Below are 26,137 nucleotides of genomic sequence, written 5' to 3'. Positions count from 1 at the left end.
TTCCTCTTTGAGACCCTGCTCCCCACACAAACTAGGAGCCTGTACCTCCCCATGCTTGAGTGTCATGGTCCAGGGGAAAGAGGCTTCAAGGAACCGGCAACATGCAAGTCCGTCACGACTAGGACGGAGAAGAAATATAAACACTCCTCTAAGGATCCTCCCTACATCCGAGGATCAGTTACAGCAGACTCCATTGTTGCGGCGACCGCCAGGAAAAGGGCAAATGTGCCAACAACATCAGGACCACCACAAGCAAAGAGAGCAGGAGGATGGACCTAACTGGGAGAAAGATAGAAAGAAATGCTGCAATGCACTGGCGCATGGCAAACTCAAACGCCCTGCTGAACAGGCACCAGTATCAAATTCTGGACGAGATCGGACATTTGATCAAGCACCTCCCAGACGAGCACCAACAAAGAGCTTCACACCTTGTGGAGGAGGGAAAAAATGTGGCAAATTCTTGCCTCAAAACAGCCTTGGGTGGAGCTGACACGTCCAGCAGACTTATGATGTTTGGAATCACGGAGAGAAGGCAGGCCTGGCTCAGGATCTCAGGCTTCAAACTAGAGGTAGAGCGCAATATTCTAAGCACCCGTTCAATGGGGAGACACTGTTTGGGGCGCCGGTGGATGAAAAGCTCACCCAGCTCAAAAAAGAAAACAAAACTGCAAGGTCCATGGGGGCCTTACAATTCAGGGGGATGAAAGGGGTACCCCGTCACAGAGACCGAACGGAAGAGGGGGAAACCAGCCAGGAACGTCACACCAGACATTCCAACAGTCCCACCAGGGCGACAGCCAAACACAACAGGGGCATCAAAAACAAACCTGGCACTACCAGCAAAAGGGCCAGTACTTTTGCGGGAGGGCGAACGGACGTGGACAAAATAAGAGGGGGCCAACAACCCTCCTCAAGGTGACTCCGTCACGCAATACGTGCCCACCCACGCAACTCCTCACAGGGTGGAGCACATCAAGACCAACGGAGGGTTACACGTACCAAGTATCAACGAACATGTAACACCAGTAGGAGGCAGGTTAAGTCATTTCTTCCGGGAGTGGAAGAAGATAACCACAGACAAATGGATACTCAACATCATACAGTACGGATACTGTATAAAACTGGAAAAGACACCACCAAACAGGAAGTCAAAAAAGAGGGCACAGTCCTGGAAGGAGCTAGAGCTACTTCAAAAGGAAGCGAAGGAACTCCTCCAAAAGGAGGCCATCTAACCAGTACCATACGGAGAAAGGAACAAAGAAGTGTACTCAACCTACTTCCTGGTATCAAAGGTGGATGAAACACTGAGACCCATCCTGGGCCTAAGGTTCCTAAACAAGTACATAAAAACACAAACATTCAAGATGACGTCCCTACAAGAGGTAATTCCTCAGATAAGGGACGGAGACATCATGACCACCATAGACCTCAAAGATGCCTACCTGCACATCCCATTGAACAGGCAGCACAAACATCTACTGAGATTTACCATCAACAAAGATCACTACCAGTTCACAACCCTAGCATTTGGACTAAAATGCGCACCAAGGGTCTTCACCAAGTGCCTCACAGCAGTGGCAGCGTACCTAAGGAGGGAAGGGATCCATGTATACCCTTATCTGGACGACTGGTTAATAAAAGCAAGTTTACACAGGACATGCAAAGAACACGCACTGCGCGTGACAAGTACACTGGTGGGCCTGGGATTCTCCATTCACTGGGGGAAATCCTCAATGGAGCCAGAGCAAGTAAAAATCTTCTTAGGAGCACAGATCAACACCATACAGAGCAAGGTGTTCCCCAGCGACAAGAGAACACTGGCACTGCTGAAGGAGACGCGCCTCTACCAGAAGGGGCGTGCTCTGACAGTGAGGACAGCGAGCAAGGTCATGGGCATGATGGTCTCCTGCATACATCTGGTACCAAATGTACGGCTCCACATGAGATAATTCCAGGAATGGCTGCAAGTAATCACGAAGTTGGGAAGATCTAGTGGTTGTAACGCACGCAGTGCAGGAGGAGATGTCATGGTGGAATAAGGAGAACATAACAGAAGGGAAGCCTTTAACACCACCAACCCCAACGGTGACCATTGTAGGAGAGTAGGGTCTGCACTCCTATGATCACCCTGATTTTTGCTTTTTGCTTCACTGGTTTACGACTTTCCCTGGCTGTGGGCCTGCTAATCAGACCCACAGCCTAGCTGTTCTCTCTACTCCAAATTGTACCCAGGTACTGAATTGGCACTGGGCCCTCCAAGTCCCTGTACCCAGGGCTGAGGTGCACCCAGAAGTCTCCCAGGGGCTGCAGCATGTATTATGCCACCCCTGGGATGACTAACTAAATCAGACACAACTGGCTGCTTGACAGCTGGGGCAAGGGGGTGTAATCACCCTTTGCTTTAGATATAGTATTCCTATATCTAAACCTACAATGGACACCTATATTCCTATCAGTCACTCCTATGGCAGGCCTTAACAATCCTGAAGGCAGAGTGCGTGTGGAATAAGGTGAAATGGTGCTCTGGCATGAGCTGAGCCCGTTTGCAGCTTGCGGAACCAAGTCCTAATAGCTGTTCCATGATAACGCATACCATATACTCTTAAGTGCATTATATTCCTCGCGGTTATATGCCAACTCTGGTATCGCTTTATCAAAACATGTCGAGTAAGGTGTCATACGAATTGGAATACTAACCCCTCGCCAATTCTGGCGACGGGGTTAGCATTCCACCCTTCTGGAGGGACACGACATGTATGTAACCTGTAACCCCGGTTAAAGTCAGACATAGCCTCAGCTCCACAAGATGGATGCTGCCACCGAGACACAAGTCTGCCCTCCTGCTGCTGGGAGTCCTCCCAGCCCAGGAGGCAAGGACAAAGGGTTTCCTGCCAGGGGCGGTGCCAGCACCGTCCCAGACAGGATTTTGTGTATCCTAGGTAGGCAGGGCTTTAGAGGAAGGTGACTGCAAGTGGCACCCCGGTGCTCACTGTGCATAGGCCGGCTTGAACCAGTTCCAGGGGCACTCCAGCCCCTGATCTGGGGGAAAGCCCGCCAAAGGAGAGGGGTGTAACCACCCCCCTCCTAGTCCCACCCATAGGGCAGGACTTAGTCGCGTGCCAGCCCCCTTTTGCAGGATAAAGGTAGGAGCAGGCCCCCTTCCAAATTAGATCATCTTTGAATCCTGAAACTACTTTCCACGAAAGGAACTCAAGACTTCTTCCTAAGATTTCTCCCTTGTGACTAAGGAGTAGTCACCCTGCAGCAGCAGGCACCAACCAAGCATCGCGGTCTGCTGTAAGTCTCCTCACCGGATCAAGACTGCCCAGCTCGACGAAAACCGGCTTCCCTGGCACCTCTGACCTCTATCTGCATCATCAGCCCAGCTGTGATTCGTGGGTGTGACGAGACCTCGAGGGACCGGCCATCTTCCAAGACTGCACGACGCTTGACCAGCACGACTCCCGAGTGACCCTCGACCGAGTGCTTTGGGGTAAGAGAAGCCCCAACCCTGAGCAGCTCCAGCACCGAAGTTCAGCTCCCCAGCATCCACGAGATCTGCGTGGGGCCCTTCTGCTCTTTGCTGCTCACCGCGTTGTCCAGGTCGCTTGCCCGTTGGCTAGTGGCCCTCTGACGACGAACTTCGACGATAAACACCGCTGGTCTGGTTGCTCCAGACTGGCCCTTGCTCCCCTCCAACAGAGGAGCACCCTGGACCCTCCTGGTCCACTCCAGACGCCATTTTAAGTCCACCGCGTGGGCTTGCATTTGCCAAGACTTGTTGCCCCAATCCTGGGTCCAGCGACGTCGACAGCAGACATCTTCGTGGGACAGCTCGCACCTCCATCCTGGTCGCCGACAACGCCTCCTGGTCCGAGAGACTGCAGAGCCCAGCAGCGCCCACTCACCTGGTTGAGGTGACTTTGTCCGGTGCCACTCTGGTGCCCACCTAAATCACTGGCTAGTGATTCAGAACTTGGTCCCCTCTGCTTACAGGTCTTCCTCTTCTCCGATCCAGGCTTGGATCCCCAAGAACTTCTTCACTGGTCGCCTGCCAGCAACTTCTTTCTTCAGGCTCCTGGTCCATCAACGAAGAAACCTGACGACATTTGAACCCTATGCAGCCGCAGCCCCTGGGCTAGGTAAACCGAGTACTCCGGTGGTCCAGCGTAGACCAACTCTCTAAGTGTCTAGATCCACTTTCGTTTTTGACCTACCTAGTCGGGTTCACCCGAAAACACTAACTTTGCTTTTACTAGCCTCCATAGACTTTTTCCCGCCTTACGCGTGAGAGTTCCCACTCTGCACACGACGTCCCTAGGCCTCCTGCTTGTAATCTAAGGGTTCAGTAGTCCAGTCCTAGCGATCCTAAAGCCTATGAGAATAGTTACTTACCTGCTAGTATTTCGCATTCCACTTGTATAGTATATGGTTTTTTGTGCCCCTCGGGCATTTGTGTAAATTGTACGACTTTAAGTATTTCTTTAAGAGTTTTGTTGTGTGCTTAGCTCCCTGTCTCATAAGGAGCCAGAGTAGTCTTGTTATAAATAAATATACTTTATTTTTCATAACAACTTGTGTGGTGTCCTTTCACTTGGTGTTCAAGGGGTATATGTGATGGTAAAACAGCTGGCTTAACACGCCCTCTAGAGTTTAGCCTAAAGATTGCACGTGTCCATGCTACTAGGATAGCTGGTCTATCAGGTTGACTTACAACCAAACATCAATAAGGGTTGTTTGGACTGATACATAGTGTTCACTAGAATAGTGAGCACTGCATATCAGGCCAACTTCTCACAACCATCACCCACAGACGCATCCCAGAAGGGATGGGGAGCACACATGAGCAAGCTCATGTAGACTCCAGCGGATGCGGTCAAACACATCAACTACCTGGAACTAAAGACCGTGTTCCTCGCCCTGAAAGCCTTCCAGACAAAACTGTACAACCAGAGAGTGTTGATTCAGACAGACATCACAACAACGATGTTGTACATCAACAAGCAGGGAGGAACACAATCAGCCCCTCTATCGAACCTAGCACAGGAGATATGGAGACGGGCCATCCCACTTAAAATAGACCTGCTAGCCATACACCTACCAGGGAAGGACAATGTGGAAGCGGACTGGCTCAGCAGACAGACATCGGCATCCCACGAGTGGGAGCTCAATACACAGGAAACGCAAAGGCTATTCAGAAGGTGGGGAACACCGACAATAGACCTATTTGCAACACACCAGAATGCAAAATGCCGAGACTTCGCATCCAGGCAACCAGGGGAAGGATCCCTGGGGAATGCCCTATGGATAAGCTGGTCGAAAACATTTGCTTACGCTTTTCCCCCGATACCAGAGTACTCAACAATTGCAGAACCCGCAACATGACTCTGACCATGGTGGCACCCCAGTGGGCCAGGCAGACCTGGTACTCTCAGATAATGGAAATGGCACAGGGTGCACCCCACAAGTTCGGGAAAAGGAAGGACTTACTCTCCATGCAAAACGGAGAAGTACTACACCCAGAGCCAGGTAGCTTCAGTCTAGCAGCATGGCTTCTGAAGACATAGTTTGCACATCTAAAGTTACCTGAGCACCCTACGGGTACTACGAGAGGCAAGGAGGCCAAGCACACGAAGGTGCTATGTGGCAAAATGGAAGAGGTTTACACAATGGTGCAGCATTTTATCTGGATCGCACCAAACCGTTCCGGGTGGATGACCAGCTCTTTCTTTGGTACGGGGGCGCCAAGAAAGGTTGGGCCCTACACAAGAGGACTATCTCCGAATGGGTTGTTTTGTGTGTCCAAAGCCTGCCCATTCCACCGGGGTGACGGCTGCAACAACTGCTTTGGGACGAGGCGTTCCTCTGAATGACATCTGTCGGGCAGCTACGTGGGCTTCGTTGCACACATTTACAAAACACTAATGCCTAGACAGTCCAGTCCGAAGAGATGGCTTCTTTGGCCTTCTGTTCTCCAGGACCTTCTGGTATGAGCTTGGTTCGCAGACCCACCTACGGGGTTGTTATTGCTGGGGCATCAATTCTAAGGTTAGGTATCAATAACTAACATGTTTCTTTCAGACAAACAAGTTACTTACCTTCGGTAACGATATATCTGTAAGAAACATAGGTTAGTTATAGATTCCTTACTGCCCCACCCATCCTCCCCGTTTTGTGAACTGATTTCTAGGGTTAAGGATATCCTTTCAGGGCCCTGGTTTTGTGCACCAGTGGTCAGTGTCTTGCATGGCTCTGCATTTCTGGCGTGGAAAGTCGTGATCAGAACGGACGTCAGCGCGCAAGGTCTGCGTCGAAGTAGCTACCGCGACATCATCCCGGCGACCACGACGCCAACGACTGGCACAGAGCAGACCAACGCCACCTCTTGACGCGCAGAGGTACTGCTGACGAAAAAATTTGCGGCTCCAGTCTGACGCCTGGGGGTAATTCTAAGGTAAGAATCTATAACTAACCTATATTTCTTACAGATATATCGTTACCAAAGGTAAGTAACTTGTTCGTTTAGCACATGTTCTAAAAATGGCTTCCCTGTTCACTTTTAATAGCCAAGAATTGACTTTGATACCCACGGTGCACATGTGTAGTATTGTTCACCCTGCTTTAGGGCTGCAAGGCCTCCTGTAGGCGTGACTTACCTAGACTGCATGCAGTTTATGCAGGCATAGCGCACAGGAGGCGTGCCTTGTCGTGTCATCACTCTTCTCTGCCCCATGCCACGCAGCCTGCAATGGCAGTTCGCATGTTGGTGCTGAAAGGTCCCTTAGGGTAGCACAATACACGCTGCAACCCATATGGACCAACTTTAGCATCCTTGCCCTAGGTACCACGGTTCCATTTACTAGGGGCTTACAGGGGGTGCTTAAGGTATTGCCAATTGGGGGAACAAACGGACAGTTTTAGGGAAAGATCTGGTACCGGGGACCTGGGTAGCAGGAACCCCTGTGCACATCTGTCAAAATTGCATCAGATACCAGGCATAAAGTGGGGGTGACCATGTAAATAAGGCCACCTTCCTACAAAGTAGTGTTGGGGGTATTACTGAAGGCTTTAATTTTTTTTCTTTCTTCAGATGTCTTTGTAAGCCTTTGACATTTATTTTCAGTATTCAGTTTATCAATTGCGAACAGAGTAGATTTGGACCATTTTTAAATGTTTACCATTTTTTTATGATTCCATGTGTCACTCTTCTTTATTCCCCTCCCAGGAACGAGGCATTAGCAACTCAGTAATGAGTAACTACGAGGCATACAAGCCTTCAACAGGAGCAATGGGAGACCGCCTCTCAGCCATGAAGGCAGCTTTTCAGGTTTGTTTAATTTGTGCCTTTTTCTTCAACAGATTCTGCGGGGCAGGATAATCTGGCTGCATTATTGGATTGTTAGTCATAGCTGTGAACATTAGAATACTTTTGCTTGCTGTGTAAGGGACCGAAGTGTTTTATATCCAAGCAGAGGCTGGAAAAGCACTCTTCATAGCCTATCTAAGGCAGATTTTTTTCTCCCCTTAATTTTAGACTGTTTTGTTGAGATTACTATATAGCAGTACCCTTAATGCAGACTGCTGCCTAACATCTAAAGAATGAGGGAAAATGCAGCTAGATATGCTTTACACGAGGAAAGAAAAGCATTATGTCAATAGTCTAAAGGCTTTCTTATACTATACCTACTAAAGGCAGTTGTCTCAGTCTGTTTCTTTTTCTGATGTGTTTGTGTGTGGTGTCCTTGAATATGTTTTTCACCTCCGCTTCTGTGGATTTTGTCTCAAAATTAAGTTTTTTAGTGTTCACTTGACATATATTGGCCCTAAGAAGCCCTTAAAGATGTTTTTTACCTATTTTTTTTTTTCCCATCTAAATGCATTAACATTTTGTGAAGTTTCCCTCCTGCAGGACAAAATGGATGCTACAGTTCCTCATCTAATAGTTTGTCTGCTTTCCCCCTCATCCCCTTCTGTCAGGGTGAATCCTGTCAAAAAAAGTCTTTAAAAAACCCATTAAACTTGCAGACAAGGCATCAGGTAAGGAGGAAGCTAAAAGACCTCATAAGGGCAAGAAGAGGAGTGACAAGGACACCAATAAATAATCTGTGCCTTCCCTCAGGACCTTTTCGTTGGAGAATCTTGAGAGAGGACCTCAAAGTAGGAAAAAATACCTCTCCACTGTAATTTCCATCACTACATTCCAACTTGACACCTGCTACTTGCTTGCTTTTTAGAAAGGCATTTGTGTCAGTCAATATACTGCCGGGGCATGGCCAGACTGCGTACCAAGATGGCTCTGCCAAACTCTCCGGAGACACTGACCATCCCGGAGCCTGCATGCAATCCTGCGGCGGGGCACCTTTTATACATCAACTTGAATGCAGCGGTGCAAACTTTTTGCCGCCTGGTGACCCAGGGCCGCACCGCCCACGTAGTGAGTGCCGGAACCTGTGTCTTGTTGCCAAGCCCCAGCCTTGATTGCGGCCGTGAGGGGCAGAGGCTGCCTCTTCGCAATACATAGGCGTGCGCCTCACCTACCCAATTCATAGGACTGTGCGTCCCCCGCTGGGGCCGCGATACCTCCCTTGCTGCTCTGGACCCTCCTGGGGCGTGTGAGTGGCATGGGCTCTCCGGATGACAGAGGGTAAGCCTGCGAGCATACTTCTATTCTGAGGCGCTCTGGCCCCGTGCTGGCACCGCACCGAAATCCTGCGGACCCCTCTAGAGTATGAGCACCGGCCAGCGTATTTTTGGGCCCTCTCTTTGCAAATGGGTTCCTCTCCCCCCCCCCCCCCCCTCCACATCTGGGGCCAGCTGGAGATGCTTTAGAGGGCCATTATTTTCCGCTGCGACCAAATTGACTGCTTGTTGGGGTGGACACAGCTGTCCCGATTGATTGGTGCTTGATCGTTGTCCCATCGTCTCCTCCAGCCCCACTCTTAGGTCATGGGCAAGGGAGACCTGAAGCAGCGAAAATTCACATTTGAGAAGACAGGTGGGGGTGCGGACTCCACGTGTTCTACGATGGCTGAGGGTGGCGACCGTACCGCCCCCCCCCTGCCGCAGGAGGTTGCGCAGGGAAGTTAGGTGCTCATGGCAGAACTTAAGGTTGGCTTCCGTGCATTGGATTTGCGTTTCAACACCCTTGACAAGCGCCTTGACACATTGGGGGCCCAACTGGACCAACATGATAAAAGACTGGACACGGAGGAGGACAGGGTATCTGACCTCGAGGATGGTGTGGCTCAAGCAACGAAACGTCTGGAGCGGATGGAAGGCCTACTAAAGAACGTGGCCATGAAGAATGAGGACCTTGAAGCCCGCAGTAGGCACAACAATGTCCGTATTATGGGTGTGCCAGAAGCCACAAACACAGGTCAGCTGGATGGGTTCGTTGAGGGCCTACTGGCAGACTTGTTCGGTCGAGTGTCCTTCACCACTGCCTTTGTTGTCGAAAGGGCGCATAGAAAACTTGGTCCGCGCCTCAATCCTGGTTACCCGCCTCGCCCCATCCTTGCAAAACTCTTGAACTTTAGGGCTAGAGATACGGCGTTACAACTGTCTCAGGAGTGTGGATCACTGGACTGGCAGGGCTCTTCCATTTCTTTGTATTCGGACTTCACGGTGGTGGTCAAGAGGCCCGTCGGAAATTTGTGTCGGTTAAAGTTGCATTGCGAAAAGTCGGCTAAAGGAATGGAATACTTTATCCAGTGCGTCTGAAGGTGGACGTCGATGGCAGATCCAAGATCTTCTACACTCCAGCTGAGGCCTAGGAATTTCTTCTACTCCGCTCCAACGCTGGCTCGCTGAGAAAGTCTCCCACGCCGGAACGATTGCCACAGATACCGAACTCTGGTTCCAGCATAATATTGTTTTCTGTGAGCTGAGAGACCTTTAATGGCAAGATATTGATAAGTATCACTGTGCATTTTCTCTATGTTCTTTCTTCCAGGTTTTTTATGCTCACGATGTTTTATGATTGTGGACTCTGACCCTAATGTATTCTGTTTTTAAGGCATGTTTCTTAGGTCTCCGACGACAAGGCGAGGCGTTGCCTCTCTCCCTGTGCGGTTGCACATTTGTTGCAACGTCTCCATTTTCTAAAATTTAAGTTTGCTTGATACCATTATGGGATTGTGGGTGTTCCCCTTGGTTTTGATTGAGGGGATGGGTTGTTAGGTGGGGGCGTTGGGTATTCTTTAGGTCTATGGTATTACTTGTTCCTGGCTGGACTGTTTTGTTATGAGGTGCCACAAGGACATGGTCACACATCTATGCCTCTCATAGTTACCCACATTTGTGATGATGGCGGGTAAGCTCTCCACTGTCTCAGATGTTACGTGGAATGTGCGGGGTTTGAACAACACTTGAAAAGGTAAAAGTGTGTTGAATTATTTACAACGCCATAAAGCGGTTGTGGTCTTTCTGCAGGGAACACACATGTCCCCCTCATCCCCTACTTCATTTGCCTGTAATTGGGGTGCACACCTTTATTTTGTGAACAATTGCACGTATTCTAGGGGAACTGCCATACTTGTACATAAATGTTTGATTTTCCAATTGTATAAAGTAACAGCGGATAAGGCGGCCCGATACTTTAAAAAAAAATAAGTCACTGTACTGACACCACGATTTGGTGTCAGGCAAGTGTTAGTCGTTGAAAACATTCTCAGATGTGAACACCACACTCTGCGTTGCTACCATTGACGTTGCCTCGCCTCAAAAAATTGTGCCACTCTCTTCCAATATCAAATTGATTGACATTGAGATTTTCAATATCCATACCATCCACTGGATGTATATCTGAGAAAAGGTGGGAACTTTGTCCATCATCTGATTAATTTCCTAAATTAAGGCCTCTCCACTTTATCATACCACATGATGATCATTTTGAGGTACGCTTGCAGCCTCTTCTACTGTCTCCTCGGCCTTCAGTGCAATAACTGTCACTTATGTAAACATCTACACACTAAACCTCAAAGTTTCAGCAAAATGGAGAAAGCACGATTCAGCTCTGGAAACATCAGTAGTTCCTCACATATAGGGTAAAATAATGGATGTAACTGAAAAGATGTTGCACTGCAGTTACTGCCCTGAAATGGCTACCACAACGGAGCTGCATCTACAGTCTCTACAAGAACCTACCATGAGACATAAGACAGAACTTCAAGAGGTGGTTTTTGTACACAGTCTTTGTATCCAAGCTGATCATTGGTGCTGCAATTGATTTGGCAGAACTGGCGGACTCCGGCTATTGCCATGGCATTATCCCGCTATGTTCCTCCTGGCTATTACTTACCTCGCTGAAAAAAAAAATGCTCAGCTGAAAATCTTCAACCTATTATTCTCAGGCTCTGCTCTTTGATCAACACACAGAAGAGGAGATACTGAGGATGAAGATTAAAGATGTGATATTAAAAACTGTTGGAAAATGAATGGCAATGCCAGAGGTCTGTAACAGCATAGCATGTAAGAGTGACAGAACATCACAGGCTAACTATTTTGCAAGATGACTATTCGCCTTCCATCATTGCACCTGTGCCATATATTCCACCAAAGCTGACTCTAAAATGCTTTCTAGTCCTGGTCCCAAAGAATAGTCTCAAGAAGCAATTTAGATCCCTTTTGAATCGCGTATAGTCCTCAAATAAACAGGGAATATTCCACATGCTAGCAGGAAGCTTGCCATGCACTGTAGATGTTTAGGATGTCTATTTTCCCATTTTAATTGTGAAAAGATGCAGAAAGTTATCAGTACTAATCTGCTGTCTTTTCCTGTGGTCTAAAGCTTGCTCCTTAAATGTGCTCAGAATTCATGGCAGTAGTGGCAGCTGTGAGAAGTTGGCCTGATATGCAGTGCTCACTATTCTAGTGAACACTATGTATCAGTCCAAACAACCCTTATTGATGTTTGGTTGTAAGTCAACCTGATAGACCAGCTATCCTAGTAGCATGGACACGTGCAGTCTTTAGGTTAAACTCTAGAGGGCGTGTTAAGCCAGCTGTTTTACCATCACATATACCCCTTGAACACCAAGTGAAAGGACACCACACACGTTGTTATGAAAAATAAAGTATATTTATTTATAACAAGACTACTCTGGCTCCTTATGAGACAGGGAGCTAAGCACACAACAAAACTCTTAAAGAAATACTTAAAGTCGCACAATTTACACAAATGCCCGAGGGGCACGAAAAACCATATACTGCACAAGTGGAATGCGAAATACTAGCAGGTAAGTAACTATTCTCATAGGCTTTAGAATCGCTAGGACTGGACTACTGAACCTTTAGATTACAAGCTGGAGGCCCAGGGACGTCGTGTGCAGAGTGGGAACTCTCACGCGTAAGGCGGGAAAAAGTCTATGGAGGCTAGTAAAAGCAAAGTTAGTGTTTTCGGGCGAACCCGACTAGGTAGGTCAAAAACGAAAGTGGATCTAGACACTTAGAGAGTTGGTCTACGCTGGAGCACCGGAGTACTCGGTTTACCTAGCCCAGGGGCTGCGGCTGCATAGGGTTCAAATGTCGTCATCGTTGTTGTGATGTCTGTCTGAATCAACACTCTCTGGTTGTACAGTTTTGTCTGGAAGGCTTTCAGGGCGAGGAACACGGTCTTTAGTTCCAGGTAGTTGATGTGTTTGACCGCATCCGCTGGAGTCTACATGAGCTTGCTCATGTGTGCTCCCCATCCCTTCTGGGATGCGTCTGTGGGTGATGGTTGTGAGAAGTTGGCCTGATATGCAGTGCTCACTATTCTAGTGAACACTATGTATCAGTCCAAACAACCCTTATTGATGTTTGGTTGTAAGTCAACCTGATAGACCAGCTATCCTAGTAGCATGGACACGTGCAATCTTTAGGCTAAACTCTAGAGGGCGTGTTAAGCCAGCTGTTTTACCATCACATATACCCCTTGAACACCAAGTGAAAGGACACCACACAAGTTGTTATGAAAAATAAAGTATATTTATTTATAACAAGACTACTCTGGCTCCTTATGAGACAGGGAGCTAAGCACACAACAAAACTCTTAAAGAAATACTTAAAGTCGTACAATTTACACAAATGCCAGAGGGGCACGAAAAACCATATACTATACAAGTGGAATGCGAAATACTAGCAGGTAAGTAACTATTCTCATAGGCTTTAGGATCGCTAGGACTGGACTACTGAACCCTTAGATTACAAGCAGGAGGCCTAGGGACGTCGTGTGCAGAGTGGGAACTCTCACGCGTAAGGCGGGAAAAAGTCTATGGAGGCTAGTAAAAGCAAAGTTAGTGTTTTCGGGCGAACCCGACTAGGTAGGTCAAAAACGAAAGTGGTTCTAGACACTTAGAGAGTTGGTCTACGCTGGAGCACCGGAGTACTCGGTTTACCTAGCCCAGGGGCTGCGGCTGCATAGGTGTGAGAAGTTGGCCTGATGTGCAGTGTTCACTATTCTAGTGATCACTATATATCAGTCCAAACAACCCTTATTGATGATTGGTTGTAAGTCAACCTTATAGACCAGCTATCCTAGTAGCATGGATACGAGCAGTCTAAGGCTAAGACTCTAGAGGGCGTGTTAAGCCAGCTGTTTTACCATCACATTACCCCTTGAACACCCAGTGAAAGGACACCACACAAGTGTTATGAAAATAAACAGTGTATTTATTAGAATCACAACAACCCTGTACTCTTTATGAGGGCAGGGTGCTAGGCACACAACAAAACTCTTACGAAAATACTTAAGTTAGCACGTTATACACAAATGCCCGAGGGGCACGAAAAACCATATACTTAAAAAGTGGAATGCGAAATTACTAGCAGGTAAGTACAGTACTAATAGGCTTTGGAATCGCTAGGACTTGACTAGGGAATCGTTAGATTACTTCTAGGAGACCTAGGGGACTCGGGTGCAGAGTGTGCACTCTCACGCGGGATGCGGGACAAAGTCTATGGGAGCTAGTAAAGGCAAAGTTAGTGTTCACGGGCGAACCCGACCTGGTAGGAAGAAAACGACAGTGGATCCTGACCCTAGGATAGTGAGGCTATGCTGGGACACCGAAGTGCCGAAGTTACCTAGCCCAGGGGCTGCAGCTGCATAGGTCTGAAAAGACGTCGGGGATCTCGTTGCCGGACCAGGAGCCTGGAAGAAGGAAGTTGCTGGCAGGCGACCAGTGAAGGAAAGTTCGTTGGATCCAAGCCTGGATCGAGGAAGAAGAAACCTGAAAGCAGAGGGGACCAAGTTCTTGAATCACTAGCCAGTGATTAAGTGGGCACCAGGATGGCACCGGGCGAAGTCACCGCAGTCAGGTGAGTGGGCGACGCTGGCTCTGCAGATCTCACGGACCAGGAGGCGTTGTCGGCGACCAGGATGGAGAGGCGAGCTGTCCCACGATGGATGAAGCTGTCGGCGTCGAAGTTACCCAGGATTGGGCAACAAGCCTTGGCTAATTCAAGCCCACGCGGTGGACTCAAAATGGCGTCTTGAGTGGACCAGGAGGGTCCGGGGTGCTCCTCTTTTGGAAGGGAGCAAGGGCCAGCCTGGAGCAACCAGACCAGCAGCAGAAATGTCGTCGGGCGTCGTTCAGAAGGCCACAAGCCAGCGGGCTAGTAGCCAAACAACGCGGTGAGCAGCAAAAAGCAGAAGGGCCCCACGCAGATCGTGGAGATGCTGGGAGGCTGCACTTCGGTGCTGGAGCTGCTCAGGGTCGGGGCTTCTCGGACCCCAAAGCACTCACCAGGAAATTACTCGGCGGGCTTGCTGGAAAGAAGTCGTGCAGTCTTGAAGATGGCCGGTCCCTCGAGGTCTCGTCACACCCACGAATCTCAGCGTGACTGATGATGCAGGTAGAGGTCAGAGGTGCCAGGGAAGCCGGTTCTCGTCGAGCTGGGCAGTCTTGATCCGGAGGAGAGACTTGCAGCAGACCGCAGTGTTCTTAAGATGGTGCCTGCGGATGCAGGGTGACTACTCCTTAGTCACAAGGGAGAAATCTTAGGAAGAAGTCTTGAGTTCCTTTCGTGGAAAGTAGTTTCAGGATTCAAAGATGATCTGTTCTGGAAGGGGGCCAGTTCCTACCTTTATCCTGTAAAAAGGGGCTGGCACGCGACTAAGTCCTGCCCTAGGGGTGGGACTAGGAGGGGGGTGGTTACACCCACTTCCTTGGCGGGCTTTTCCCCAGCACAGGGTCTGGAGTGACCCTGGAACTGGTTCCAACCAGCCTATGCACAGTGAGCACCGGGGTGCCACGTGCAGTCACCTTCCTCTAAAGCCCTGCCTACCTACAATACACAAAACCCTGTCTGGGACGGTGCTGGCACCGCCCCTGGCAGGAAACCCTTTGTCCTTATCTCCTGCTCTGGGAGGACTCCCAGCAGCAGGAGGGCAGACTTGTGTCTCGGTGGCAGCATCCATTTTGTGGAGCTGAGGCTCTGTTTGACTTTAACCGGGGTTAGGGGTTACATACATGTCGTGTCCCTCTAGAAGGGTGGAATGCTAACCCCGTCGCCAGAATTGGCGAGGGGTTAGTATTCCAATTCGTATGACACCTTACTCGACATGTTTTGATAAAGCGATACCAGAGTTGGCATATAACCGCGAGGATTATAATGCACTTAAGAGTATATGGTATGCGATATCATGGAAACGGCTAAGGGATGGATCCCGAAAGCCGCAGACAGGCTCAGCTCATGCCAGAGCACCATCTCACACGATTCCAAGCACTCTGCCTTCAGGATTGTTAAGGCCTGCCATAGGAGTGACTGATAGGAGATCTGTGTGTCCATGTTTAGGGTTAGATATAGGTATACTATATCTAAAGCAAAGGGTGATTACACCACCTTGCCCCAGCTGTCAAGCAGCCAGTTGTGTCAGATTTGGATGGCCAGCCAGGGGTGGCATAATACATGCTGCAGCCCCTGGTAGGCCCTGGGTACACCTATGCCCTGGGTACCTAAGGTACACTGTACAGGGACTGGTAAGGTGACTCAGTATCCAATTTAGATATGTACCTAAGGTACATGGAATCCATTTTACAGAGAGAGCAGTAGGCCTGGGGTCCTGAATAGCAGGGCCCCAGGTCAACTAAGTCAGAAAACCAGCAAAACACCAGGCAAAAAGTTGGGGGCAACCATAGTCAGGGATCTACCTTCCTACAATAGGGTTCAAATGTCGTCGGGTTTCTTCGTTGATAAACCAGGAGCCTGAAGAAAGAAGTTGCTGGCAGGCGACCAGTGAAGAAGTTCTTGGGGATCCAAGCCTGGTTCGGGAAGAAGAAGACCTGTAAGCAGAGGGGACCAAGTTCTGAATCACTAGCCAGTGATTTAGGTGGGCACCAGAGTGGCACCGGGCGAAGTCACCTCAACCAGGTGAGTGGGCGCTGCTGGGCTCTGCAGTCTCTCGGACCGGGAGGCGTTGTCGGCGACCAGGATGGAGGTGCGAGCTGTCCCACGAAGATATCTGCTGTCGACGTCGCTGGACCCAGGATTGGGGCAACAAGTCTTGGCAAATGCAAGCCCACGCGGTGGACTTAAAATGGCGTCTGGAGTGGACCAGGAGGGTCCAGGGTGCTCCTCTGTTGGAGGGGAGCAAGGGCCAGTCTGGAGCAACCAGACCAGCGGTGTTTATCGTCGAAGTTCGTCGTCAGAGGGCCACTAGCCAACGGGCAAGCGACCTGGACAACGCGGTGAGCAGCAAAGAGCAGAAGGGCCCCACGCAGATCTCGTGGATGCAGGGGAGCTGAACTTCGGTGCTGGAGCTGCTCAGGGTTGGGGCTTCTCTTACCCCAAAGCACTCGGTCGAGGGTCACTCGGGAGTCGTGCTGGTCAAGCGTCGTGCAGTCTTGGAAGATGGCCGGTCCCTCGAGGTCTCGTCACACCCACGAATCACAGCTGGGCTGATGATGCAGGTAGAGGTCAGAGGTGCCAGGGAAGCCGGTTCTCGTCGAGCTGGGCAGTCTTGATCCGGTGAGGGGACTTACAGCAGACCGCGATGCTTGGTTGGTGCCTGCTGCTGCAGGGTGACTACTCCTTAGTCACAAGGGAGAAATCTTAGGAAGAAGTCTTGAGTTCCTTTCGTGGAAAGTAGTTTTAGGATTCAAAGATGATCTAATTTGGAAGGGGGCCTGCTCCTACCTTTATCCTGCAAAAGGGGGCTGGCACGCGACTAAGTCCTGCCCTATGGGTGGGACTAGGAGGGGTGTGGTTACACCCCTCTCCTTTGGCGGGCTTTCCCCAGCTCAGGGGCTGGAGTGCCCCTAGAACTGGTTCAAGTCGGCCTATGCACAGTGAGCACCGGGGTGCCACTTGCAGTCACCTTCCTCTAAATCCCTGCCTACCTTAGATACACAAAATCCTGTCTGGGACGGTGCTGGCACCGCCCCTGACAGGAAACCCTTTGTCCAGGCCTCCGTTTGCTGGGAGGACTCCCAGCAGCAGGAGGGCAGACTTGTGTCTCGGTGGCAGCATCCATTTTGTGGAGCTGAGGCTATGTCTGACTTTAACCGAGGTTACAGGTTACCAACATGTCTTCTCCCTCTAGAGGGGTGGAATGCTACCCCCGTCGCCAGAACTGGCGAGGGGGTAGTATTCCAAAGCGTATGACACCTTACACGACATGTTTAGATAATGTCAGTCCAAAGTTACCATAACCGCGAGGATTATAAGGCACTTAAGAGTATATGGTCTGACGCTATCATGGAAACGGCTAAGGGATAGATCCCGAAAGCCGCAGACAGGCTCAGCTCATGCCAGAGCACTATCTCACACAATTCCAAGCACTCTGCCTTCAGGATTGTTAAGGCCTGCCATAGGAGTGACTGATAGTAGATCTGTGTGCCCATTTAGGTTTAGATATAGGTATACTATATCTAAAGCAAAGGGTGATTACACCACCTTGCCCCAGCTGTCAAGCAGCCAGTTGTGTCTGTTTAGTTAGTCAGCCCAGGGGTGGCATAATACATGCTGCAGCCCCTGGGAGACTTCTGGGTGCACCTCAGCCCTGGGTACAGGGACTTGGAGAGGGCCCAGTGCCAATCAGGTATGTACCCTAGGGTACATGGAATCCATTTTAACAGAGAGAGCAGTGGGCCTGGGGTCCTGAATAGCAGGGCCCCAGGTCAACTAAGTCAGAAAACCAGCAAAACACCAGGCAAAAAGTTGGGGGCAACCATAGTCGGGGATCTACCTTCCTACATAACCCCCCCCCCCCCCCCCCCCCCAAACGAAGGGAGATAAGGCTATCCTTGACAGGTAAGCCTATATTGCCTAAGTGGCCAGATAAGGAAGTACCAGCACTGGCATGGTTACCCCCTATCTCATGGTCCACTAAGCAATCCCTCACCCTAAGGTTGTCTGAGGGTCTCCACCATAGGGAATCTCTACCTGTGGTGTGTTTTGGCAAAGTAAAAGGCTGGTGCTGAGATGGAGTACTGAAGTGAGGCTCCATTAATTTTGGGCTCAGCTTCCTCCAATCATTATCCACCATAGAGGCCTTTCTTTCCAAGACTGAGTTGTGTTGAGCTCTCAGGGTCAACCTCTGGCTACCTAAAGCTGGAGGCTGAGTCCCTCTGTTTGGCTTACTGGAGGGACAGGTCAGGTTTGGGGCCCTCAGGTCCCAGGTTTGGCTGTGCCCCATGTAGGAGAGTAGGGTCTGCAATCCTATGATCACCCAGATTTTTGCTTTTTGCTTCACTGGTTTACGACTTTCCCTGGCTGTGGGCCTGCTAATCAGACCCACAGCCTAGCTGTTCTCTCTACTCCAAATTGTACCCAGGTACTGAATTGGCACTGGGCCCTCTCCAAGTCCCTGTACCCAGGGCTGAGGTGCACCCAGAAGTCTCCCAGGGGCTGCAGCATGTATTATGCCACCCTTGGGCTGACTAACTAAATCAGACACAACTGGCTGCTTGACAGCTGGGGCAAAGTGGTGTAATCACCCTTTGCTTTAGATATAGTATTCCTATATCTAAACCTAAATGGGCACACAGATCTCCTATCAGTCACTCCTATGGCAGGCCTTAACAATCCTGAAGGCAGAGTGCTTGGAATCGTGTGAGATAGTGCTCTGGCATGAGCTGAGCCTGTCTGCGGCTTTCGGGATCCATCCCTTAGCTGTTTCCATGATATCGCATACCATATACTCTTAAGTGCATTATAATCCTCGCGGTTATGTGCCAACTCTGGTATCGCTTTATCAAAACATGTCGAGTAAGGTGTCATACGAATTGGAATACTAACCCCTCGCCAATTCTGGCGACGGGGTTAGCATTCCACCCTTTTAGAGTGACACGACATGTATGTAACCTGTAACCCCGGTTAAAGTCAGACAGAGCCTTAGCTCCACAAAATGGATGCTGCCACCGAGGCACAAGTCTGCCCTCCTGCTGCTGGGTGTCCTCCCAGCCCAGGAGGCAAGGACAAAGGGTTTCCTGCCAGGGGCGGTGCCAGCACCGTCCCAGACAGGATTTTGTGTATCCTAGGTAGGCAGGGCTTTAGAGTAAGGTGACTGCAAGTGGCACCCCGGTGCTCACTGTGCATAGGCCGGCTTGAACCAGTTCCAGGGGCACTCCAGCCCCTGATCTGGGGAAAGCCCGCCAAAGGAGATGGGTGTAACCACCCCCCTCCTAGTCCCACCCATAGGGCAGGACTTAGTCGCGTGCCAGCCCCTTTTTGCAGGATAAAGGTAGGAACTGGCCCCCTTCCAAATTAGATCAATCTTTGAATCCTGAACTGACCTTCTACACGAAGACCTCAAGACTCTTCCCAAGATTTCTCCCTTGTGACTAAGGAGTAGTCACCCTGCAGCAGCAGGCACCAACCAAGTATCGCGGTTTGTTGCCAGTCTCTCCTCCGGATCAAGACTGCTCCAGCACGATGAGAACCAGCTTCCCTGGCACCTCTGACCTCAACCTACATCATCAGCCCAGCTGTGATCCGTGGGCGGACGAGACCTCGAGGGACCGGCCATCTTCAGAACTGCACGACGCTTGTCCAGCACGACCACCGAGTGACCCTCGACTGAGTGCTTTGGGGTAAGAGAAGCCCCGACCCTGAGCAGCTCCAGCACCGAAGTTCAGCCCCCCTGCATCCACGAGATCTGCGTGGGGCCCTTCTGCTTTTTGCTGCTCACCGCGTTGTCCAGGTCGCTTGCCCGTTGGCTAGTGACCCTCTGACGACGAACTCTAACGACAAACACCGCTGGTCTGGTTGCTCCAGACTGGCCCTTGCTTCCCTTCTTCAGAGAAGCACCCTGGACCCTCCTGGTCCACTCAAGACGCCATTTTAGGTCCACCGCGTGGGCCTTGCATTTGCAAAGACTTGTTGCCCCAATCCTGGGTCCAGCGACGTCGACAGCAGAGACCTTCGTGGGACAGCTCGCACCTCCATCCTGGTCGCCGACAACGCCTCCTGGTCCGAGAGACTGCAGAGCCCAGCAGCGCCCACTCACCTGGCTGAGGTGACTTCGTCCGGTGCCATCCTGGTGCCCACCTAAATCACTGGCTAGTGATTCAGAACTTGGTTCCCTCTGCTTACAGGTTTCTTCTTCCCTGATCCAGGCTTGGATCACCACGAACTCCTTCACTGGCCGCCTGCCAGCAACTTCATTCTTCAGGCTCCTGGATCTTCAACGAGGGTTTCCGACGCAACTTGAACCCTATGCAGCCGCAGCCCCTGGGCTAGGTAAACTGAGTACTCCGGTGCTCCAGCATAGTCCAACACCCTAAGTGTTCGGATCCACCCTTGTTTTCGACCCACCTAGTCGGGTTCGCCCGAGAACAGTAACTTTGCAAAGTGCTAGTATCCATAGACTTGTTCCCGCATTACGCGTGAGAGTTCCCACTCTGCACACGGCGTCCCTAGGCCTCCTGCTTCTAATCTAAGGGTTCAGCATTGTAGGCCTAGCGTTTCTACAGTCTAGAAAAGTATTGCTTACCTGCTAGTAACTTCGCATTCCACTTCTTGTGTATATGGTTTTTCGTGCCCCTCGGGCATTTGTGTAAATTGTGCGACTTTCAGTAATTCTTTGAGTTTTGTTGTGTGCTTAGCTCCCTGTCTCATAAAGAGCCAGGGTAGTCTTGTTATAAATAAATATACTTTATTTTTGATAACAACTTGTGTGGTGTCCTTTCACTTGGTGTTCAAGGGGTAATGTGATGGTAAAACAGCTGGCTTAACACGCCCTCTAGAGTCTTAGCCTTAGACTGCTCGTATCCATGCTACTAGGATAGCTGGTCTATAAGGTTGACTTACAACCAATCATCAATAAGGGTTGTTTGGACTGATACAGAGTGCTCACTAGAATAGTGAACATTATATATCAGGCCAACTTCTCACATTGATGAGCAGCGGTTGGGATTTGAGCTTGCTGTTGTTTTACCACGCATATCCTAAGAATATCATTTGAAAGATCACATAAGTACTAAGGTACATATAACTTAGCTTAGAATACTCTGAGTTCTACTGAACCAGCTGTTGTAGCTCCTAGGGCCTAGCACACCCTAAACTACAACTCTAGCAAGGGATCAGTAGGTAAACATATAGTGTAGGTAAGTGCACCACTTACACCTCACTAGAAAAGCATGTCTACCCATGGAGAGTCTACTGAGACTCCCCTTGTGGATCTTGACCCTCCACAGGTCAAGTCAAGATATGCAGCTCTCAGTTTCCAGGAGATGATACAAGTGTGTACCTCCAGGAAACTGAAACAGGGGTCTAACCCCACCATTCACTTTCTGATAGGTCTCTTAGAGACATATGATGCGAGAAAGATTTCTCAGCTGGATGGGAATATGCCAGCCTTAGAGGGTACCACTGGGGATCCAGACCTCCACAACACTGTAAATGCAGTTGAGGAGGAGGATCCTGAGGAACTCTCTGGGGATGAGGCAGACAAAGGTCTTGAGGTAGTCAGAAGGCTAACTAGGGCCAACTTAGACTTGCTTGGGCTAGGATCTGGGGGACCCCCAGTACTGACCCTAAGTAGGCCTAACCTTGGAATTAGGAGAGATAGATCTCTTTCTAGGGACTCCAATAGATCTCTGCACTCTAATGCCTCTTCTCAGAGGAGAAGGAACTCTCCCCAGAGGAGATTGACTTCCCCTCAGAGAATAGAGCATGAAGCCAGAATGAGACAGGCTGCTCTGAGGATTGAAAGGGAAGAACTTGCCCTGGCCAAAGAAAAGCTTGCCTTTGCTAGAGAGCAGCAGATGAGTGGGTTAGTTCCCACTGGTGGCAGCAATCTCCCAAGAGAAAAAGAGAAGGGTTTAGATACTAAACACCTGACAAAAATAGTTCCCCCCTTTAAGCAAGGGGATGACTTCCAGAAATGGATGGCTGCTTTGGAGAGGGCCTGCACTGTGCAGGGCATTCCCCAGAGTCAGTGGGCAGCTATACTGTGGCTCTCCTTTGATGGCAAAGGTAGAGATAAGCTCCTCACTACAAGAGTGGAGGATGCTAACAATTACCAGGTCCTGAAAAATACACTGGTTGATGGGTTTGGTTTAACCACTGAGCAGTACAGGTTGCTGTTCAGAGACACCCAGAAAACTCAGTCTCAGGACTGGTCTGACTTTGTGGATTGTGCCACTAAGGCTTTGGAGGGCTGGTTGCTGGGTAGCAAGGTTACTGATTACACAGGGTTGTATAATCTCATGATGAGAGAACAGATTTTAAATAAAATTGTCAGAACCAGTTGTTGCACCAGCACCTTGTTGATTCAGATCTGACCTCTCCCCAAGAATTGGGAAAGAAGGCAGACAAATGGGTCAGAACAAGGATCAAGCAGAACCAGAAACAGAACCAGGGTGGTCAGAAGAAAGCAGACCAGAAGGGTAATACCAAGAGTGAACAAAATGACCAGAAGTCTTCAACAGGTCCCCAACAAACCAAAGAGGGTGGGGGTCAGGCTTCACAGCAGAAAAAGAAGACTCAAGAAGGCCAGTCAAAAAGGTGGTGCCAGTACTGTAAAAGTAAGTCTCACTGGTTTAGTGAGTGCACCAAAAGAGGAGGGCAAACTTCTACCACTACAGCCCCTAAGGCAACTGCACCCCCTAGTACAGTCAGTAGTGGTAGTGCACCTCCCAAGGGATTAGTTGGGTTAACCTTGGGAACTGAGGAGTCTGACAACTTAGTTGGCACACTCACTCAGGCTGTCCTTGTCTGTACAGGGGATATGGATATGTCCCCTGATGTAAGTCCCAATACTTTGGGCAAATACAGGCAGACACCTTTGATAAATGGCAAAATGGCTCAGGCCTATAGGGACACTTGTGCCAGTGTCACCATGGTGACACCTAACTTTGTGGACCCTGGACAGATCATGCCAGGTACAGATTTCCTGGTGACCAATGCCAGCAACGTCACTACCAGTCATAGTATGGCGATTGTTGCTTTCTCCTGGGGAGGGGTAAGTGGCCAAAAGAAAGTTGTGGTTAGTTCAGACCTCCCAGTGGATTGTTTGTTGGGCAATGATTTGGAGTCATCACTATGGTCAGAAGTGGAGCAGAGCACTCACATGGAAATGTTAGGCTTGCCAGCACATGTGCTTGCTGTGACTAGGTCACAGGCCAGAAGATGCCCCACTGAACAGGTGCTGGATCCTGGAAGAATGGACCAGACACCTTCCAAGAAGAAGAGCAGTAGGGTTAAGGCTTTGCCTTCCCCCTTGCCCCAGGTTGAGGATCAAGTCTCTGAGGAGGCTGATCTGAGAGAGCTGAGGGAAACTGAGCCTAAAGAGCTTGAACTTGATCAAGTTGAGTTTCTGGGCTCAGGGGGACCCTCCAGAGAAGACCTGGGGAAGGCCCAGTTAGACTGCCCTTCCCTTGAACCCCTCAGACAGCAGGCTGCTGCTGAGGCTGCAGGGAATGCCACAGGTGCCCATAGGGTATACTGGGAAGATGGACTCCTATACTCTGAGGCAAGAGACCCCAAGCCTGGTGCAACCAGGAGGCTGGTCATCCCCTTGTCTCAGAGGGGTTTCCTTCTCACCTTGGCCCATGAGATTCCCCTTGCAGGTCACTTAGGCCAGACAAAGACTTGGGACAGGCTTGTCTCACACTTTCACTGGCCCCACATGAGTGAGAATACCAAGGAGTTTTGTCGCTCCTGTGTCACTTGCCAAGCCAGTGGTAAGTCAGGTGGCACAACAAAGGCCCCCCTCATACCACTACCTGTGGTGGGGGTTCCCTTTGAAAGAGTGGGGATTGACATTGTTGGTCCAATGGAACCCCAGACAGCATCAGGGCACAAGTTTATACTGGTGGTGGTGGACCATGCCACCAGGTATCCTGAAGCTATTCCACTTAGGACCACTACAGCACCTGTAGTGGCAAGGGCCCTAGTTGGAGTGTTCTCCAGAGTGGGCTTCCCTAAGGAGGTTGTTTCTGACAGAGGTGCAAACTTCATGTCAGGATATCTGACTGCAATGTGGAAGGAATGTGGTGGCAACTACAAGTTCACCACACCCTATCATCCACAGTGCAATGGGCTTGTTGAGAGATTTAACAGGACCCTCAAAGGGATGATTCATGGACTACCTGAAAAGCTCAGGCGTAGATGGGATGTCCTGATACCCTGCCTCTTGTTTGCTTACAGAGAGGTCCCACAGAAGGGGGTTGGCTACAGCCCTTTTGAACTTCTGTATGGGCATCCTGTAAGAGGACCCCTGTGTTTGGTGAAGGAAGGATGGGAGAGACCTCTCAAAAAACCTGCAACCAACATAGTGGACTATGTACTTGGTCTCCGCTCCAGGATGGCTGAATACATGGAGAAGGCAACTAAAAACCTTGAGGCCAGCCAAGAACTCCAAAAAGCTTGGCATGACCAGAAGGCTGTCCTGACTGTATACCAGCCTGGACAGAAGGTGTGGGTGCTGGAGCCAGTGGCCCCAGCAGCACTCAAAGACAAATGGTCTGGGCCCCACACCATCATTGAGCAAAAGGGAGAGGTCACCTACCTGGTGGACCTTGGAACCCCCAGGAGCCCCCTCAGGGTGCTCCATGTGAACAGGCTCAAGGCATATGTCGACAGGAAGGACATGAGCTTGCTCATGGCCACTGATGAGGGACAGGAGGAAGAGTGACCCTCTCCCAGACCTGCTCACTCAGAATCCTGATGATGGATCAGTAGATGGTGTTGTCTTTTGTGGCAGCGTCTCTGAACCTCAGCAGCAGGATTGTAGACAAGTTCTGCAATCCTTTAGACATATGTTCTCTCTGACACCCAGCCAAACTGATTGGTGTACCCATGAAGTGGACACTGGAGACAGTCTGCCTGTCAAGAGTAAAATCTACAGACAGCCTGATCATGTCAGAGACTGCATCAAGACAGAAGTGCAGAAAATGTTGGAGCTGGGAGTCATTGAGCCCTCAGATAGCCCTTGGGCTAGCCAAGTAGTTCTAGTGCCAAAGCCTCACACCCAGGGTGGTAAGAAAGAGATGAGGTTTTGCGTAGACTACAGAGGACTCAATGCAGTCACTAAGACTGATGCCACCCAATACCAAGAGCAGATGAACTTATAGATAGATTGGCTTCTGCCAACTACTTAAGTACATTTGACCTGACAGCTGGGTATTGGCAAATCAAGTTAGCTGAGGAGGCCAAGCCCAAGACAGCATTTTCTACCCCTGGTGGGCATTATCAATTTGTGGGAATGCCCTTTGGTTTGAAAAATGCACCTGCCACCTTCCAAAGGCTGGTGAATCAAGTTCTCACTGGGTTGGATGACTTCTGTGCAGCATATCTTGATGATATAGCTGTCTTTAGCTCCACCTGGGAGGATCACCTGGTCCACCTGAGGAAAGTGTTAGAGGCACTGCAAAAGGCAGGTCTCACTATCAAGGCCACTAAGTGCCAGATAGGGCAGACACAGGTTGTATACCTGGGCCACCTTGTAGGTGGAGGCAAGGTTCAACCCTTGGAGAGCAAGATACAGGCCATCAAGGACTGGGCTCCTCCAACCACCCAGACTCAGGTTCGAGCTTTCTTGGGCCTGACTGGGTACTATAGGAAATTTGTCAAGAATTATGGGTCCATTGTGACTCCACTTAATGACCTGACAAGTAAAAAGATGCCAAAGAAAGTTCAGTGGACAGCAAGCTGTCAGAAAGCATTCAATGACCTAAAGCAGGCCATGTGCACAGCACCTATCCTAAAGAGT

The 26,137-nt window shown here is 49.9% G+C and overlaps 1 protein-coding gene across 4 annotated transcripts in view; it reads left to right on the top strand.

Moving 5' to 3' along the window:
- The window catches only part of DDX42 (DEAD-box helicase 42), a 465,634-nt gene that overhangs the window by 385,777 nt on the left and 53,720 nt on the right, over positions 1-26,137 (top strand). For all 4 annotated transcript variants that reach the window (XM_078645044.1, XM_078645045.1, XM_078645047.1 and 1 more), the window contains one exon: positions 7,226-7,327. In XM_078645044.1, coding sequence (XP_078501170.1) covers positions 7,226-7,327 — 102 coding nt within the window. The remainder of the gene's footprint in view (positions 1-7,225; positions 7,328-26,137) is intronic.

Source organism: Lissotriton helveticus, chromosome 5_1 (assembly GCF_964261635.1).
Source record: "Lissotriton helveticus chromosome 5_1, aLisHel1.1, whole genome shotgun sequence".
In the NCBI taxonomy this organism is placed as follows: domain Eukaryota; kingdom Metazoa; phylum Chordata; class Amphibia; order Caudata; family Salamandridae; genus Lissotriton; species Lissotriton helveticus.
This window is presented reverse-complemented; position numbering and strand designations above follow the sequence as displayed.